This window comes from Denticeps clupeoides, chromosome 10, assembly GCF_900700375.1.
Source record: "Denticeps clupeoides chromosome 10, fDenClu1.1, whole genome shotgun sequence".
Lineage (NCBI taxonomy): Eukaryota > Metazoa > Chordata > Actinopteri > Clupeiformes > Denticipitidae > Denticeps > Denticeps clupeoides.
The window spans coordinates 1,022,309-1,038,754 of record NC_041716.1 but is presented as its reverse complement, the minus strand read 5'-3'; the positions used below and the strand labels follow the sequence as shown (position 1 = coordinate 1,038,754).

General features: G+C 47.2%; 1 protein-coding gene across 1 annotated transcript in view; it reads left to right on the top strand.

Moving 5' to 3' along the window:
* The window catches only part of LOC114798392 (low-density lipoprotein receptor-related protein 1-like), a 38,313-nt gene extending 31,642 nt beyond the window's left edge, over positions 1-6,671 (top strand). The window contains exons 7-11 of the mRNA XM_028994064.1: positions 2,413-2,575; positions 2,893-3,115; positions 3,999-4,189; positions 6,220-6,363; positions 6,513-6,671. Coding sequence (XP_028849897.1) covers positions 2,413-2,575; positions 2,893-3,115; positions 3,999-4,189; positions 6,220-6,363; positions 6,513-6,525 — 734 coding nt within the window. The 3' untranslated portion in view covers positions 6,526-6,671. The remainder of the gene's footprint in view (positions 1-2,412; positions 2,576-2,892; positions 3,116-3,998; positions 4,190-6,219; positions 6,364-6,512) is intronic.
* Positions 6,672-16,446: the final 9,775 nt, after the last annotated feature.

Here is a 16,446-nt window from a genome sequence, read left to right as displayed (position 1 = left end):
TTATAGACGTGGGTTTTGTAAGAGCGAGAGCGATGAGTCGACTCCTTTCTCTTTGCCTGGCACTCCTACGGAGTTTCTGGTAAATTCAGCGGCGAATGAAACGCAGGCGGTTTCTGCTCACGGCATCAGGGTGGTGGGGGATGGTGGAGAGCGGAGAGGAAGAGGGCTGGCCTGTGCAGACGCAGAATTCTTTTTTTTTTTTTTTTTTTTTTTTTTTTTTTTGGTATTCTGGCAAGTTCTTTGTTTACCAGTGAAAATTGACATTGTTCTCGCTCGGCCTTCGTCCCGCCGGTGCTCGGTGCTCTATCTTGGCCCTGATCGGTCGCGTCTGGAACAGCTGGGCCCGTTTAAGAGGAGAAAAGTCCCGCCGGGCCAACGAGCCGAACAAGCGTTGCACAATGGCCAAGTTTCCATTGTGAGAAACCAGATCTTGGTTCCTCCTCTCACTGCCTCTTTCCGCCGTCTGAAGGGTTCTGGTTATGTGGGTTCTGACGGTGCTTCTGAAGTGCTCCAGGTCGTCCTCGGGGTACGTGCTCCTTTACCGGGAGAATAAAATGTCGCGGCAGAGCTCAGAATGGAGCATGCAGTGGGGTGATTGAAGTAGGACACATTAAAGATGGATGAGAAGTGTCGACCTGTGAGTGGCAGTGCGGGCAGTGATGGTGGCAGCTGTGGTGATGCGAGGAGCTGAGGATTTGGTCCCGTGCGGGTCTCTACGCCAACATTCCCCCACCATTCTGAGAAAGAGGCTTATACAAACCAGTCAGCCAGAACATTAAAAACATGGGCTGGTGAAGCGAGAGGTGGAAATCGAAAGCCAAGTACCTCCTGTCTGTTTAAAGTTCAAATTTATACTCAGTGGTCAAAATGTATTAATTTACTACATCGTGTGATGAGTCATTTCTGGACGTTCTTGGAAGGATCTGAGGGACTTTGACATGGGTCAGATTGTGATTGTTAGATTCAAAGGTTTCAGAACGTCTAGTGTTGCTGTTAACTAGTCTCGACATGGTCACTCTGCAACCTGGAAATGACTCACAAATATGAAACAAAAAATATTGCAGTCGCCCCCTAGTGGTTTGCAGCAGTAGAGGTAATATGAGTCTTTTAATATTAACAAAGGCTAAATAAAAATAACAGAAATTAATAGATCAAATAATAATATATTACTTAAGGTACATTTTGTATTTTTGTCCCTCACAGTGTCTTGTCGACAAAAAACTCTGGCCCTTGGACAAATGTAGTATGAAATTTGATAACAGTGGCCTTACTAAAGGTCTCAAGTCTTAAATTTGGCTTCCTTACACCTGCAGATACCGTGGATATGCACATCAGTCACTCGTAACCACACCTCATCCTTTCCAACCATAAGCTGAAAAACCTCTCGCTTTCTTTGTCCTGTGACCTTCAGCACTGAAATGAGTCCTGTAAAAGTTTATTAGCTGGAGAATAGTTTTGTGATGCAACATTGCAATCAATCAGGAACTGGGACAGAGAGAAATGTTTAGAAAGACATGACCACGAGAAGCTCTGGGAAGTCTGGTACATTCATATCTCTTCCAGGGTGCATGTGTGGATGCATTTAGTGCATTTCCACACGCAGTATGAGGAATGCGAAGCCCTGTGACGTTGAGTCAGTCTTTGGCCACAAGCAGCTCCAGCTGCAAATCTCTGCAACTGGAATTCATCCTTTCAGACTCCTGCTGTCCCCCTGCCAGTAACTGTGACTTAATGGTTCTCCTCGACTTCTCTGGTGTTTTTTTTTTTTTTTTTTTTAGCTGTTTAAGATTTTGAAACTTGACCTTTTGTCCTGGTTTGTGCAGTGATTGGATTCAGGCCACTAGAAATGTATTCTAGTTGAAAAACTAAATTATCACATTGACTGCTGCAATTACGTGAAAGTGAAGTGACTGCCGTTGTGTCCAGGGTCTGCCTTAATACCTTTGGAGCCCTAGGCAAGATTTTAGTTGGCACCCCCAGAATGCCGCTTTTTAGGGCGTTGAAGGTGTGTTCAGAACAGCGCGTTTGGAAAAAATGCCATAGTCAAGGATTGAAGAGCATTTTTATAATGCATTCTTGCAACAAAATTCTGTTGGTGACAGTGGGCAGCCATGACAGGCGCCCAGGGAGCAGTGTGTGGGGACGGCGCCCCCACGGCACCGACCCACCACTGCCCCTATAATTTATTAAATATGGCCGTGTCTGCTGTACATTCTTTGTTTCTCACTCGTGAGCACATACCAGCTTAACCTGTAATAAACCTGACCAATTGCCCGATGCATTTGTGAAAATTACATAAATGCATTTATATGGCTGGCACTTACATTTAATCAATCTCTACATGATACACGAATCAGAAACATCAGAAAGAGCCTCATTTTCATAACCTCTGTCCCTCTTCCTTTCTCTCAGATGTGGAGCAGATGGCCATTGATTGGCTCACAGGAAACTTCTACTTTGTTGATGACATGGACGACCGCATCTTTGTCTGCAGTCAGGACGGCTCCACCTGCGTCACCCTACTGGACCAGGAGCTCTACGACCCCAAAAGCATTGCCCTGGACCCAAACAGCGGGTGGGCATCATATCACACCATAATCAGTAATAGCCTATTAGAGCAATGTCTGTTTTGAAGTTTAATTCCTACAGATGGAAATTCACATTCATTGTTCATTTTGATTTATTGTGAGAATTAAGTGTAAATTAATTCATTTTAAAATGAATGGTTCAATTCACTGTTTGAGTGGTTACAAGTAACAGACTCTCAATGTTGACATTAATTCATCCAACTATGGTGCGTCTTCCATTGGTTAGTGTTTTCCCAGATCAGTTAATTAACCCATGCATTGCTGTAAAGGCCTTTCCAACCAGTGGTCCCCATTTCCCCAACAGGAAGGTGTTCTTCACAGACTATGGTCAAATTCCCAAAGTGGAGCGCTGTGACATGGACGGCCAGAATCGCACCAAGCTGGTGGACAGTAAGATCGTGTTCCCCTATGGCATTGCGCTGGACCTGGTCACCCGGCTGGTCTACTGGGCTGACGCCTACCTGGACTACATCGAGGTGGTGGATTATGAAGGCAAGAACAGGCACACCATCATTAAGGGTCTGCTGGTGAGTTTCTGCAGGTCCACTTGGCCCTGCTGGGTTTCAGCAGCGATTGTGTTGGAAAGAGTGCTCAGAGTGTGAGGAAGTGTATGGAATTCGTTTCTAGAGTTTTCAAGGTTTGGTTAAGTCTGGATCTTAACCACACCTTGAGGATCTTCCATATTAACCATGACTCAATCACACACAACTGAATATGAAGCTTGTCCGAACATTCATGACTTACAGTTATAGTGTATGGACCCAATACATCAGTGATTATCTGTTTCCATGGAGATGGTGACCAGACTCAAAGAGCACGGTGTTCCTCTCCAGCAGGACTTGAAAAATGTTGGAAAATTTTAATAAAAAAAAAAGTTCCTCTCCTCCGTCATGGTGTCTTCAGTTCCGTTCCGTCAGTTTGGCTCCTCAGAGTGGCGCCTGCGCTGTGAATATACTTGATCTCGGCCCTAACCGGTCGCTTTCTTCGTTCTCTCGCCCTGCTCTGACTTTCATTTAGAGCCTCTGTGAGCCGGAGCGGCGATGGTGGGACCGGGGCCATGCTTTTCATTAGATCCCTGATTAATATGATTGAAAGCATTCTATTGATGGGACGAGGCAGCCTGGCCCTGTACTCCGCTGAACCCATTAGCCTCATGTCGTGCAGGCTCTGCCGCCTTCTTATCTCAGAGCAATGATCTTAATGAAAGCGCCAGACCCAGGACAGGAGTCGCAAGAAAGCTTACCTGCCAGTCGTGCTTTTCTTTTTTCCCCTCTTCTCTGCATTTCACCCTCCTGTCACACTAATAAGAACTTTGCGGAATGAGGCTACAGGCCTCTTTCACCAAGAGGCTGACAGAACGGCGTTGTGAAAAATGTCATTTATTTCGCCTCTTGTTTCGCCCGTCTGCAGATCGAGCACCTCTACAGCCTGACCGTGTTCGAGAACTACCTGTACGCCACCAACTCGGACAACGCCAACCTGCAGCCCAAGACCAGCGTGATTCGCGTCAACCGCTTCAACAGCTCCGACTTCCAGGTGGTAACGCGCCTGGACAAGGGCGGGGCGGGTGCACGTGTACCATCAGAGGAGCCAGCCGCCAGGTATTCATCCCACGTCACCGACTCCTACTGTCGCTGCTTCTCTCGCCGCAACACTGTGTTCATTAGGGATCTATTTATATTGAAATGACGATTGCGATTAGGGGTGGGATAAATATCGAATTTTCTCAACGTATCGCAGCATGTGTGTTATTGTTAGATAACTCTCCTGGCACAGGTGGATTTTTTTTTCTACTGGAATAACAGCAGAGAGGTGGAGAACTTGCTTCTGAACAAAAACGTTAAACTCTGTGGTGGGAAGGACAGAAGAACACAAACGCAGAGTTTTAATACATTAAACAGAGCCTTCACACAGACATGAAACACAGGTAATGAATTACAGAACAAAGACTGGACACGGCAAGGACACATTTATACCAACAATCACAGGTGACCACAATCAGGTAATCAGGGGTACAAGACCGAACACGAAACTCCGGTCTGGGAAACAGGGAGATGGTCAGTTTGCACCTTGGCAGTTTGGGATTCGAACAGGCACTAGGCCACCGCTGCCCCCGATGGCATACTATATATTAAGAGCTTAATAACATGACCTTAAACATATATCACCCAGCCCTAAATGCTATTAGAATTTAGAAATCTACTTTCCCAGCCAACCAGAGTGCAACGTGTGTGTGATGGCGCAATGGGAAGCCAGTCTAGCGGGTAACACACTCGCCTATGAACCAGTAGACCCAGGTTCAAACCCCACTTACTACATTTACATTTATGGCATTTATCAGACGCCCTTATCCAGAGTGACTTACAATCAGTAGTTATAGGGGATATTCCCCCTGGAGCAACTTAGGGTTAAGTGTCTTGCTCAGGGACACGATTGTAGTAAGTGGGATTTGAACCTGGGTCTTCTGGTTCATAGGCGAGTGTGTTACCCACTAGGCTACTACCACCCCTATACTACCATCGTGTCCCTGAGCAGGACACTTAACCCTGAGTGTCTCCAGGGGGGGACTGTCCCTGTAACTACTGACTGTAAGTCGCTCTGGATAAGGGCCCTGTCCAGTCGCTTTCTTCATTCTCTCCCCATGCACTGACTTGTTCAATTAGAGCCTTTGTGAGCCGGAGCGGGTTGTGGCCTTCTTTCACCGAAGCCCCAGGTCCGTCCAGCTACAAGTATTTAGAATTGATTTTATATATCATCCAGTGCTGTGGAGACATTTGGTCTACTCTGGTTTACCTGCTGCTGATATTCTTACTTAATCAGACATGTTCACACCTCCATCAGTGTCCACACCCGCTTGCCTGCAGCTCTAGCCTGTTATTAATATCCCTCGGGACCGAACAGAAAAAAACGCATTCAACAATGGACACAAACGGGGGGAATAATAAGCAGTGATGCCGTGTTTCTAAAAATAAAGGCTTAACAATGGGGGCACATCAGGGAGACGCTGTGCAGTGAGCTAAATAATAGAAGAGTAAATACAGCAGAAGACTGTGCAGGAGGTCGTGATATCATTGTCATTGCAGTTAAAAAAAATCAGTGCCTGGTGTCAACAGCCAGCATTTACATTTACATTTAAGGCGTTTGGCAGACGGCCTTGTCCAGAGCGACTTACAACGCGCTTCCATGTTACCATCGATGAAGTGATCAGTTCTGGGTGGTATCAGAGCTGCAGCATTGCGCAGCGTTAGTGTTATGAATGTTTTTAAAAGGAGGTAGTAGCCTATGAACCAGAAGACCCAGGTTCAAATCCCACCTACTACCACCGTGTCCCAGAGCAACCCAGAGTGTCTCCGGGGGGGGACTGTCCCTGTAACTACTGATTGTAAAACGCTCTGGATAAGGGCGTCTGGTAAATCTTTTATTGTTAAGTTTGCCAGGCTAAATGAATAATTACTAAAGACATGCCATGAGACGAGTATGTGTGACAACTTTTATCTTCTGAACATTGAAACTAACTGCTATTTATTTATTTATTTATTTTAATTGACTCCTGTCGCTACGTAATTTTGGATGCTGGTGTTCATGTGTTAGTCGATTCTGTTGTTGGTGAATTTTCTCTCTCAACGTTCAGTGCGGAGTCACGCTTGTGCCGTGGATCAGAACGGGAAGCCTGGCGGCTGTTCAGACATCTGCCTGCTGGCCAACAGCCACAAGACTCGCACCTGCCGCTGCCGTTCTGGCTTCAGCCTGGGAAGCGACGGCAGATCCTGCAAGAGTGAGTCCCGTGCTCTCCGGCGATTACGGAGAATTCCATGCTGCTGCGGCATGCACGTGGATTGTACTGGATTTCCTGGTGTCAGATGAACCCCACATACAACTAGAATGTCCGCTCTTCTGTGTCTGACCCGTGGCCTGTTTTTCTAGAGCCCGAGCATGAACTGTTCCTGGTGTATGGTAAGGGCCGGCCGGGCGTCATCCGTGGCATGGATATGAACTCAAAGGTGCCCGAAGAGTACATGATCCCCATAGAGAACCTGATAAACCCACGCGCTCTGGACTTCCACGCCGAGACGGAGTTCATCTACTTCGCTGACGCCTCCAGTTACTTGATCGGTCGGCAGAAGATTGACGGCACGGAGAGGGACGTTATAGTGAAGGAAGGTGAGATCTGGAGAGCAGAGCTGCTGTATGGTCCGACCTCTGCATTGCCAGATTTGGTGGGAATTGTGTTGAGAATGGGATTAATTCCAATTCTACTGGGATTTCCTCCTCAGGCATCCACACAGTGGAGGGTATAGCAGTAGACTGGATGGGTAAGAATCTCTATTGGACTGACGATGGACCCAAAAAGACAATCAGTGTGGCTCGGCTGGAGAAGGCCTCTCAGACGCGGAAGACCTTGATCGAAGGCAAGATGACCCACCCCCGGGCGATCGTGGTGGACCCTCAGAATGGGTGAGTGGCTGGTGGGTGGGTGCTCTTATGGGAATGTCCAAGTGCCTGTTGCACCCCATTTTGATCGTAGTTGCCTTCTAGGTTGATGTACTGGACTGACTGGGAGGAGGAACCCAAAGACAGCAACCGTGGCAGCATCAAGCGGGCATGGATGGACGGCACCAACTTGGGTGTCTTCTTGACCTCCAAGACTGTGCTGTGGCCCAACGGCTTGAGTTTGGACATCCCCCAGGGAATCCTCTACTGGGTGGACGCCTACTACGACCGCATCGAGATGGTGTTCCTCAACACCACAGAGCGCCGGGTAATTATAGGGATCCTATATTTGGCTTGTAATACATTTCTCCAGCCCACATTCACTTGACCTACATTTTATTGGTCAAAGGTCACTTTAAAACCTGGCAAACTCACAGGTTTCTCTCATCTTCTGTGCTCTTCCAGTCTGTGTACGAAGGCCAGGAACTCAACCACCCCTTTGGGCTCAGCCACTACAAGAACTTCCTGTTCTGGAATGAGTATCGCGGCGGAAACATCTACAAGCTGGATCAGACGACCAAAAAGGTCACCCTCCTGCGCACAGAGCGACCTCCCATCTATGAGATCCGCACTTTTGATGCCCAGCAGCAGCAAGGTGGGAGGCTTTTGTACAGCTGACTACATTTCTGTAGTGTTGAAGGACCCTTTTGGTCCAGAATCCAGACAATATTTCTGTTTTGTAAAAGCCAAGTGCATTTTACTGTGAGGCAGAATATATTTATAAAAATAGAAAATAGATTTGAGATTAACTGAGAAAAAGAAGGTTTTATTTGATATGGCATAAAATTCATATTGCAAAATAAATTGAACCATAGACAATATATACGGTATATATTGCGGTATATAATTTAATACGTAAACTTAAATGTAACTGTTTTTGAACAGTCATGAGGGGACAAATTCCAGATCCGACCGTCTGAGCTGCCGCTCTCTCAATGGCGAAGCAGAATGACCAAAACACTCCTTACACCTATCGCCATTTCTAGCCACTGCGGCACCGTGGACAGGCTGGGGGAACTTGTATTAATGTCAAATAATCTAACAGTCACATTTTCATGATCGGGTACCTGTTATATTGTAGGGTAGTTGCAGGTATCATTTTACATTTAGAACATTTATTTACATTTACAGCATTTACCAGATGTCCTTATCCAGAGCAACTTACAGTCAGTAGTTACAGGGACAGTCCCCCCCTGGAGACACTCAGGGTTAAGTGTCTTGCTCAGGGACACGATGGTAGTAAATGGGATTTGAACCCGGGTCTTCTGGTTCATAGACGAGTGTGTTACCCGCTAGGCTACTACCACCCTACAGGCCACTCTTTATTGAACAAACATTGGGTTTCTATCAGGCTCCAATGGGTGCCGAACTGCCAATGGGGGCTGCAGCAGTCTGTGTCTGGCCACGCCTTTTGGTCGATCTTGTGGCTGTGCAGATGACCAGGTTCTTGACACTGATAACGTCACCTGTAAAGGTACGAGATGCACGGACGCTTTTGTTTTTATTGCGGTAGTTTTCGGTATTTCATGTTCTGTTCCCCTGCTCTTCACCAGCCAACCTGTCGTATCAGCCGCCGCCGCAGTGCCAGCCTGGAGAGTTCGCCTGCAAGAACAACCGCTGCATCCAGGAGCGCTGGAAGTGTGACGGTGACAACGACTGCCTCGACAACAGTGACGAGTTGCCGGAGCTCTGCTGTGAGTGAAGGGAGAGGGTCTTCAGGGGACAAGAAATACAGGAAACGAGTTCTTACTTTAATTAGGGTTTGGCTTGAAATATTGAGAATTTTACTGCAAACCTTGATCCTGTGTCTTCAAATAAGAGCAATGATTCATCTTTAATAATAAGCTTTTTTGTTTAGTTCCAAAAGGTGGAATTTTCATAAATGTATTGTTTAATTAATAATTAATAGAGAGAATAATATATATAGGTTAATGTGAAAACTCAAAGCTTAATGATTATAAAAGTAATATTAATATGAGAGCTAATATCCAACTCTCGCAAGCACAACAAAATGTCGTATTGTAAAATATGCCACTCTTTCAGACCAGCACACCTGCCCCTCCGACCGCTTCAAGTGTCAGAGCAACCGCTGCATCCCCCTGCGCTGGCTGTGCGACGGCGATAACGACTGCATGAACGGCGAGGACGAGTCCAACACCACCTGCTCAGGTTTCTCCCCGCCCGTCTCACTTTTAGTTGTAGTCAAGTTTTTGTGTCCAGCTGTCATTTTATTTTAGTCATAATTGCCCATGAATATTTTAGTCTGAATTTATATTACGGACATTCAATATTTTAGTCTGATGTATATTTTATTCTTTTCTTTTTTTTTATGAAATTCAATTCTATTTAACCCAGTCAATATAGTACAAGTACAGAGTAGAACAGACAAAAACGAGATTTTCCACTTCACTGTAAAGAAAGTATCCAAAGTCATCTACCAGCCATCTGTAAACCCATATACTCTGATATCGAAACAAGAGGAAATAACGTCTTGTTTTTATTCATGAACAATATTACGTGATTTATTTCATAGTAGTTATAATCACATGACCACATGACAATACACTACTAGCCAGCTACACTCCTGCACGCCCTCTCAGATCTGCAAATGAAATGAGACTGAAAATTCCCTCTTCACGGGGTCTCCGATTCCAATCAACTCTGTTCTCCTTCATTGTCCCTGGCTGGTGGGACAACTTGTCCGGCTCCATTCGACTAGCCGAGACTACCATCACCTTTAAGGAGCAGTTGAAAACCCACTTGTTAAAAAAGTATTTCCGACGAGTCAAACACTAACACACACACATGTACACACACACTGCTCAAAATAAAAAAATGAGCACTTAACAATTCCCCTGCGTGTTCTTTCTCTGACCAGTTCGGTCTTATCAGGGATCTTAGTTTTGTAAACTCCAAATCTATAGAAACCAAGCGAGAATCGCTTTGGATAAAAGCGTCTGCGAAGTGAAGTGAAGTGAAGACCAGCATTTATGTTGTGTCTCCATTTAGTCACGTCGTAAAGGTTCGTTGACTAAGATATTCAATTAAATGTCTGTCACGTACCTCGTCTGGTCCCCGCAGCCCGTACCTGCCCCCCCAACCAGTTCGCCTGCGCCAGCGGCCGCTGCATTCCGCTCTCCTGGACCTGCGACCTGGACGACGACTGCGGCGATCGTTCCGATGAGTCCACCTCCTGCTGTCAGACCCCGTCCTCGTCTCCAAACTCTTATATTATCGCCAGTGAGTTAAGTCTTGAGAGGTTAAAGTGACTTCTTGCTGCTGCTTCCCCATCCAGCCTATCCCACCTGCTTCCCCCTGACCCAGTTCACCTGCCCCAGCGGCCGCTGCATCAACATCAACTGGCGCTGCGACAAAACGGTCAGTCCCAGACTTCCTGTCCACAACACCGGGGAGAGAGAGAGAGAGAGAGAGAGAGAGAGAAAGTCCTCCTCATTTTCCCTCTTTTTCTTCTCTACGGTGCGCAGACAACGACTGCGGCGACAACAGCGACGAGGCCGGCTGCACCCACTCCTGCTCCGGGGTGCAGTTCAAATGCAACAGCGGCCGCTGCATCCCGGAGTACTGGACCTGTGACGGCGACAACGACTGCGGCGACCACAGCGACGAGACGCATGCCAACTGCACCAATCAGGGTGAGGCGAGAATAACTTTCCCTTCATGTCAAGAGGGGACATCGCGTCATGAGACATTTTAGTCTAGTTTTTATTTTGTAAACCTCATTTAGTCGTGTATTTATCAAACAATATTACATGATGTATTTCATAGTAGTTATAATCACATGACCAGCATTTATGCTGTGTCTCAATTTATTCACGTCGTGAAGGTTCGTTGCCTAAGATATTTACTGCAAAATCCTCTGCTGCAAAAATCTACTGCATCTACTGCAAAATCCTCTACGGCATCTACTGCAAAAATCCTCTACTGCAAAAATCCTCTACTGCAAAAATCTACTGCATCTACTGCAAAATCCTCTACTGCAAATAAGTTCATGACTTGAGCCCGATCCCGCACACCAGCAGTTGCTCTGATACGAGCTATTGGCGTAGTTTTCCAGCGCGGTTGATGCCCGATTTAATCATGGCGTGCTGCTGCCTGCCCCGCGCTGTGAAGGGTGGATTCTCGCCGCTTCGTGTTTTGACAGTTTGAGGTATGCAGCCTGCAGTCGGGAGTTCTCGTCCAGTCAGCGCCTCTTGTGTTTTGATCTCATTTTGAGGCTTAGACGTACCACCAGCGACTTTGTATTACAAAAACTCTTCGGATTGAAGTGTTTCTGTGAGGCTGGTTATAATAACTGGTTTGCGAAGCCACTTTCTCAATTCATGCCGTGATTTAAATTGTATTGTTCATCGCTATACACTTAGACCTATGTACATTTGTACTTACAGACCTCTATACACTTATAGACCTATGTACGTTCTTACATAGATTTATACTCAGTAGATATATTATTTATAAACAAATTCCACAACTACACGGAATCAATACGTTTCTGATTCTGACATGCATGTCAGAGCGAGGGATAAAAATGACGCGAAATGTCGGTGAAATGAAGGAGTGGCTTTGTTTGGAAGGCCTGTCGGAGGTTTTGCTCCTGATGGATTGCAGATGGTGGGTATTTGTGCCCTCCGAACACCCTGAGCTCCCCAGACTCCCGCTGCTGAACCAGAACTGGCTGCCCAGTGGGTAAAGGGGGCGCCGTTTGGTCGATTTAACATGGCTTGGCTCCGAGTGCCGAGAAGGCCGGCTGTTGTTCCCTACCCCGTTTTGGAATGAGAGTGTGTGGGGGAATGTCAGCCGGGAGAAAAACGACCTCATGCCAACCCCCCCTCGTCCCCGAACAGCCACCCGTCCGCCCGGAGGGTGCCACGCCGACGAGTTCCAGTGCTGGATGGACGGCCTGTGCATCCCCTCGCGCTGGCGCTGCGACGGCGACACGGACTGCATGGACCTCAGCGATGAGAAGAACTGTGACGGCTACACACAAACGTGTGAACCCCGCCATCAGGTTCGCCTGCCAAGGACTCCGGTGAGCTTGCCACTATTCTGCATATGCTAATTCTTATGTGGATTAATAAAAACAATATCAGATCATATCACACAGTTTAATCAGCTGAAAACTAAAGCAATTGAGCTACATTTGTGTTCTTGGAAGATTCCATGTGACCCGTGTCCTGCCTCTTTCTCCCTCCCCGAACACATGCGACCGCAGCGCGCTGCATCAGTAAAGCCTGGGTGTGTGACGGTGACAGCGACTGCGAGGACAACTCGGACGAAGACAACTGTGAGCCGGTGGGCTGCGCGGCGTCGCACTACGTCGCCTGCGCCAAAAACGACTCCGTCTGCCTCCCGCCAGAAAAAATGTGCGACGGCAACAACGACTGTCCGGATGGCTCAGACGAGGAACTTTGTGGTAACACACACACCCCACATGCATTATTTCCACACACACACACACACACACACACACACACACACCTGCACACATTAGGGGTGTTGAAATGAATCTCATAATAGATGCATCGCGATACAGACGTGGACGAATCTGCATCGAAGCGGTGCAGAAGATAAACGATTATATTATAATTGTTGCTTGGTGAAATTCTAGTTAAAAAGTAGTGCCGCTACTGACCGTGGTGACCTGATCAAAAAAAAAAAAAAAAAAAAAAAGTGTAGTGATTGTCACATGTGATACACAGCAACACAGCACACGGTGCACACAGTGAAATTTGTCCTCTGCATTTAACCCATCACCCTGAGTGAGCAGTGGGCACCATGACAGGCACCCGGGGAGCAGTGGTGTGGGGGACGGTGCTTTGCTCAGTGGCACCTTGGCGGATCGGGATTCGAACTGGCGACCCCTCTGATCACAGGGCCACTCCCTCTCCCGCTAGACCACCGGTTAGGCCACCGATCAGCAGCGCTCCGTTCTACGAGTTCGGCCTTGTCCACACAGGCATTCAAAGTGAACGCCCTCCTGGACAGCGTACGTGCGTTTTGCTGTGCTTTGTAGCCGCGTCGATGGCAGTTTAACGTTTGCCGGGATTTTCGGCAGAACAGAATTGACGCCAGGATTTTGTTGCATGCACTGCTTATTTGACACCACCAGGCGCGCAGTTGACCGGAGGCTGGTCACATGGACGCTTGTTTTGCTGACGCCACGAACATGAGAATATATAATGAGTAATATAAATAAATTATGGGATGCATGAAGGCTCACAACTCTAAACAAAACACACACACACACACACACCTGTAACACAGAGCGAGAGGCAAAACGCCGTTTTCTCTCCCCCCAGACCTGTGTTTGCTGGGCGGGTGCAGCCATAACTGCAGCATCACCCCCGGCGAGGGCATCGCGTGCTCCTGCCCTCCAGGCATGGAGGTGGGTGCCGACAACAAGACCTGCCAGATCCAGAGCTTCTGCGCCAGGCACCTCAAATGCAGCCAGCGCTGCGTCCAGGACAAAGGTTTCGCGGTCAAGTGCGCCTGCTACGTACGGCTGGGCGCTGGAGGCCGACAAGGAGAGCTGCTATAGCACCGGTGAGTTCCTTCACAAACCAGCAACCGCTGGGAAAAGGGTCAGAAAACAGGGCTGACGTCCTCCGTCACTGGTGCCAGGGGGTGGAAGGGTTTCCCAGCGGATAATAAACACCAGCTTTTTCCTTGGCAGCGTGGCCCTCTCAGTTGGAACGGTGTGTGACGATGGTGAGAAGCCAGAAAGACGCCGTTTCCGTACTCTGTGTTTGTGTGTGTGAAGTACAGGCCAGCCGTTCTGCAGCCGAATGTCTCGTCATTTCACACAAACTCACATCGACATGCAAACTTGTTTATCTTCCATCGGTGCATCATCAGAATCTGGCAACGAGTCCAAGCACAGCGCCCAAAACACCAAGACAAACACTGCTGCTTCAGCATTAGGTGACATCTGACGTTTCTATCTCTCGCAACATGGACTGAGTTCACATTCCTACCAATTTCAGTGAACCGATTGTCATTGTGAAGCACAGCACACGGTGACACAACGAAATGTGTCCTCTGTATTTATACTTCACCCTTGGTGAGCAGTGGGCACCATGACAGGCGCCCGGGGAGAAGTGTGTGGGGACGGTACTTTGCCCAGTGGCACCTTGACGCTTGGGATTTGAACCAGCAACCTTCTGATTAGGCCACCACTGCCCCATACATACAATCTCTAAATTACCAGTTTGCGCAAAATTTAAAAAAAAAATATATATATATCCCCTAAATTTGACCAATATTAAGTTAATCAAAATGAACATCCAAAGCTCAAAAATGTCTCAATATTATCAGAATCGTATTTATTGGCCAAGTATGTGCAAGCACATACAAGGAATTTGATTCCGGTAGACGGTGTCTCTCAAGTACAGAATAGAAACAACAACAACAATGTGCAAGTGTTATTGTACAAGTTGTGGAAAGATTAAGCTTCCCTTGAACAGGTGTGCTATGATAGTAGGCAAGTTTCTTTTGTGCTGATAGCGGGCGTGGTCCTCAGAACTTCTTCTGACACAGTGTGTGGGCTGTTACGAGTGTTGAGAGGAAAAAAAAAAAATCACCTCCCCTTCGTCCTATAGACCCTTTCAAGCCCTTCATCATCTTCTCCAACCGCCACGAGATCCGCCGCATCGACCTCCACAGAGGGGAGTTCAGCGTTTTGGTGCCGGGCCTGCGGAACACCATCGCCCTGGACTTCCACCTCAACGAGAGCATGCTCTACTGGACCGACGTGGTGGAGGACAAGATTTACCGGGGGAAGCTGTCTGACAACGGCGGTGAGACGCACACCACTCGCTGGCTGTTCATTTAGGGGCCTTATTGCACATTGATTTTTATCAGACATACAATAATCTGTGATTCAGAACCTGGTATCTCAGGTACAACTCACCCGCAGGGTTGTAGGTGATTGTTAGACATGAAACACTAAGAAAAGTTAAAAAAAAAAAAAAAAATTTATTCAATTGAGTTTTATACTTTATACTGATATTTATAGCTCAACCAAATGGCTGGAATTAGAAATACAAATTCTGCAGAGTGCAACACCGAGGGGACCCTAAAGAGGAGATGAGGAGGTTACAGCTTCTCCGGCTACAGGAACACTCAATTAATCTTGAGATTGAAAGCAGGAGCTTCTTATTGGTTCCAGTTCTCTTAGGATTTATTTTTTTTGAAGGTGCTATGCAGATTTGTTGGGAATTTGCTCCGTCGCTTCGTAAAGAAAGGGCTTTGAAGGATCTCGGCACAGTTCCTTAGCCCTCCGTCGCTTCCCATTAACGGCTTGGTCCTGTTTCTTCAGGGATAATTATCTTGTCCTGCCCTTTTGCCTTTTGTCAGGGTTGTGTTCAGACTGAAGGTCTTCAGCGGGCACTTAATAGACAGAAAAAGTCTCCCCAGATCTGCCTCGATCAGCTCGTGGGTCAGTTCCTGTCCGAGTTTAAAAGAATAAAGAGACGCCAAAAGCTGCGCTGGAGAGAGTCCCTCTCCACATGGATGCCCACCGCCAAGACAAATGACCACTCTAATGACCATTTGAATGGACTGGACTCTCCTGACACCCCTGGGAATGCTAGATAGCACAGCAGGAGGTGGCTTTTTCCCGAAAACAGCGAGACGTTGTGAAAAGAGGAGAAACGGACCTTCATAAATCATTGGGATTGCAGACAAAAGTCGCCCGTTTATTTCTGCTTCTGGCATATGACCTTGAAGGACAAAATGTTCACATGAAGCCTAATGAATCCCACTCGCAGCCCAGTGCTGCTGTAACCAGACAATCAATATTATCAGCTTTCATAATATTATGTCTGTTTGCACTACATAAAAAAAATAAAAAATCATCATTAATGTATATGCAGCAAATCAGCAGTATGATGGAGTATCTGTCAAGCCTAAAACCCCTAATGCAGCAGCTTCCAGAAGTGTTATTATAGACTGACTATATACATGGAGGGACGGGGGACTGATGCTGAATGTCCCACGCAGCTCTCACCAGTTTTGAGGTGGTGATCCAGTATGGATTGGCCACCCCGGAAGGTCTGGCGGTGGACTGGATTGCCGGGAACATCTACTGGGTGGAGAGCAACCTGGACCAGATCGAGGTGGCCAAGCTGGATGGCACCATGAGGACCACCCTGCTGGCGGGGGAGGTGGAGCATCCACGGGCCATCGCGCTTGACCCACGTGAGGGGTGAGTTTATGTCTCTAAACAAACCAAAAATAAAATGTTAAACTCGATGAGATGTTAACTCCTTTGCATTTAGAGAAGATCAGATGAGAGAAATCTTTATTGTCATTGTCACATCTCAAGGAACAACAGAAGACAGAAAATAAG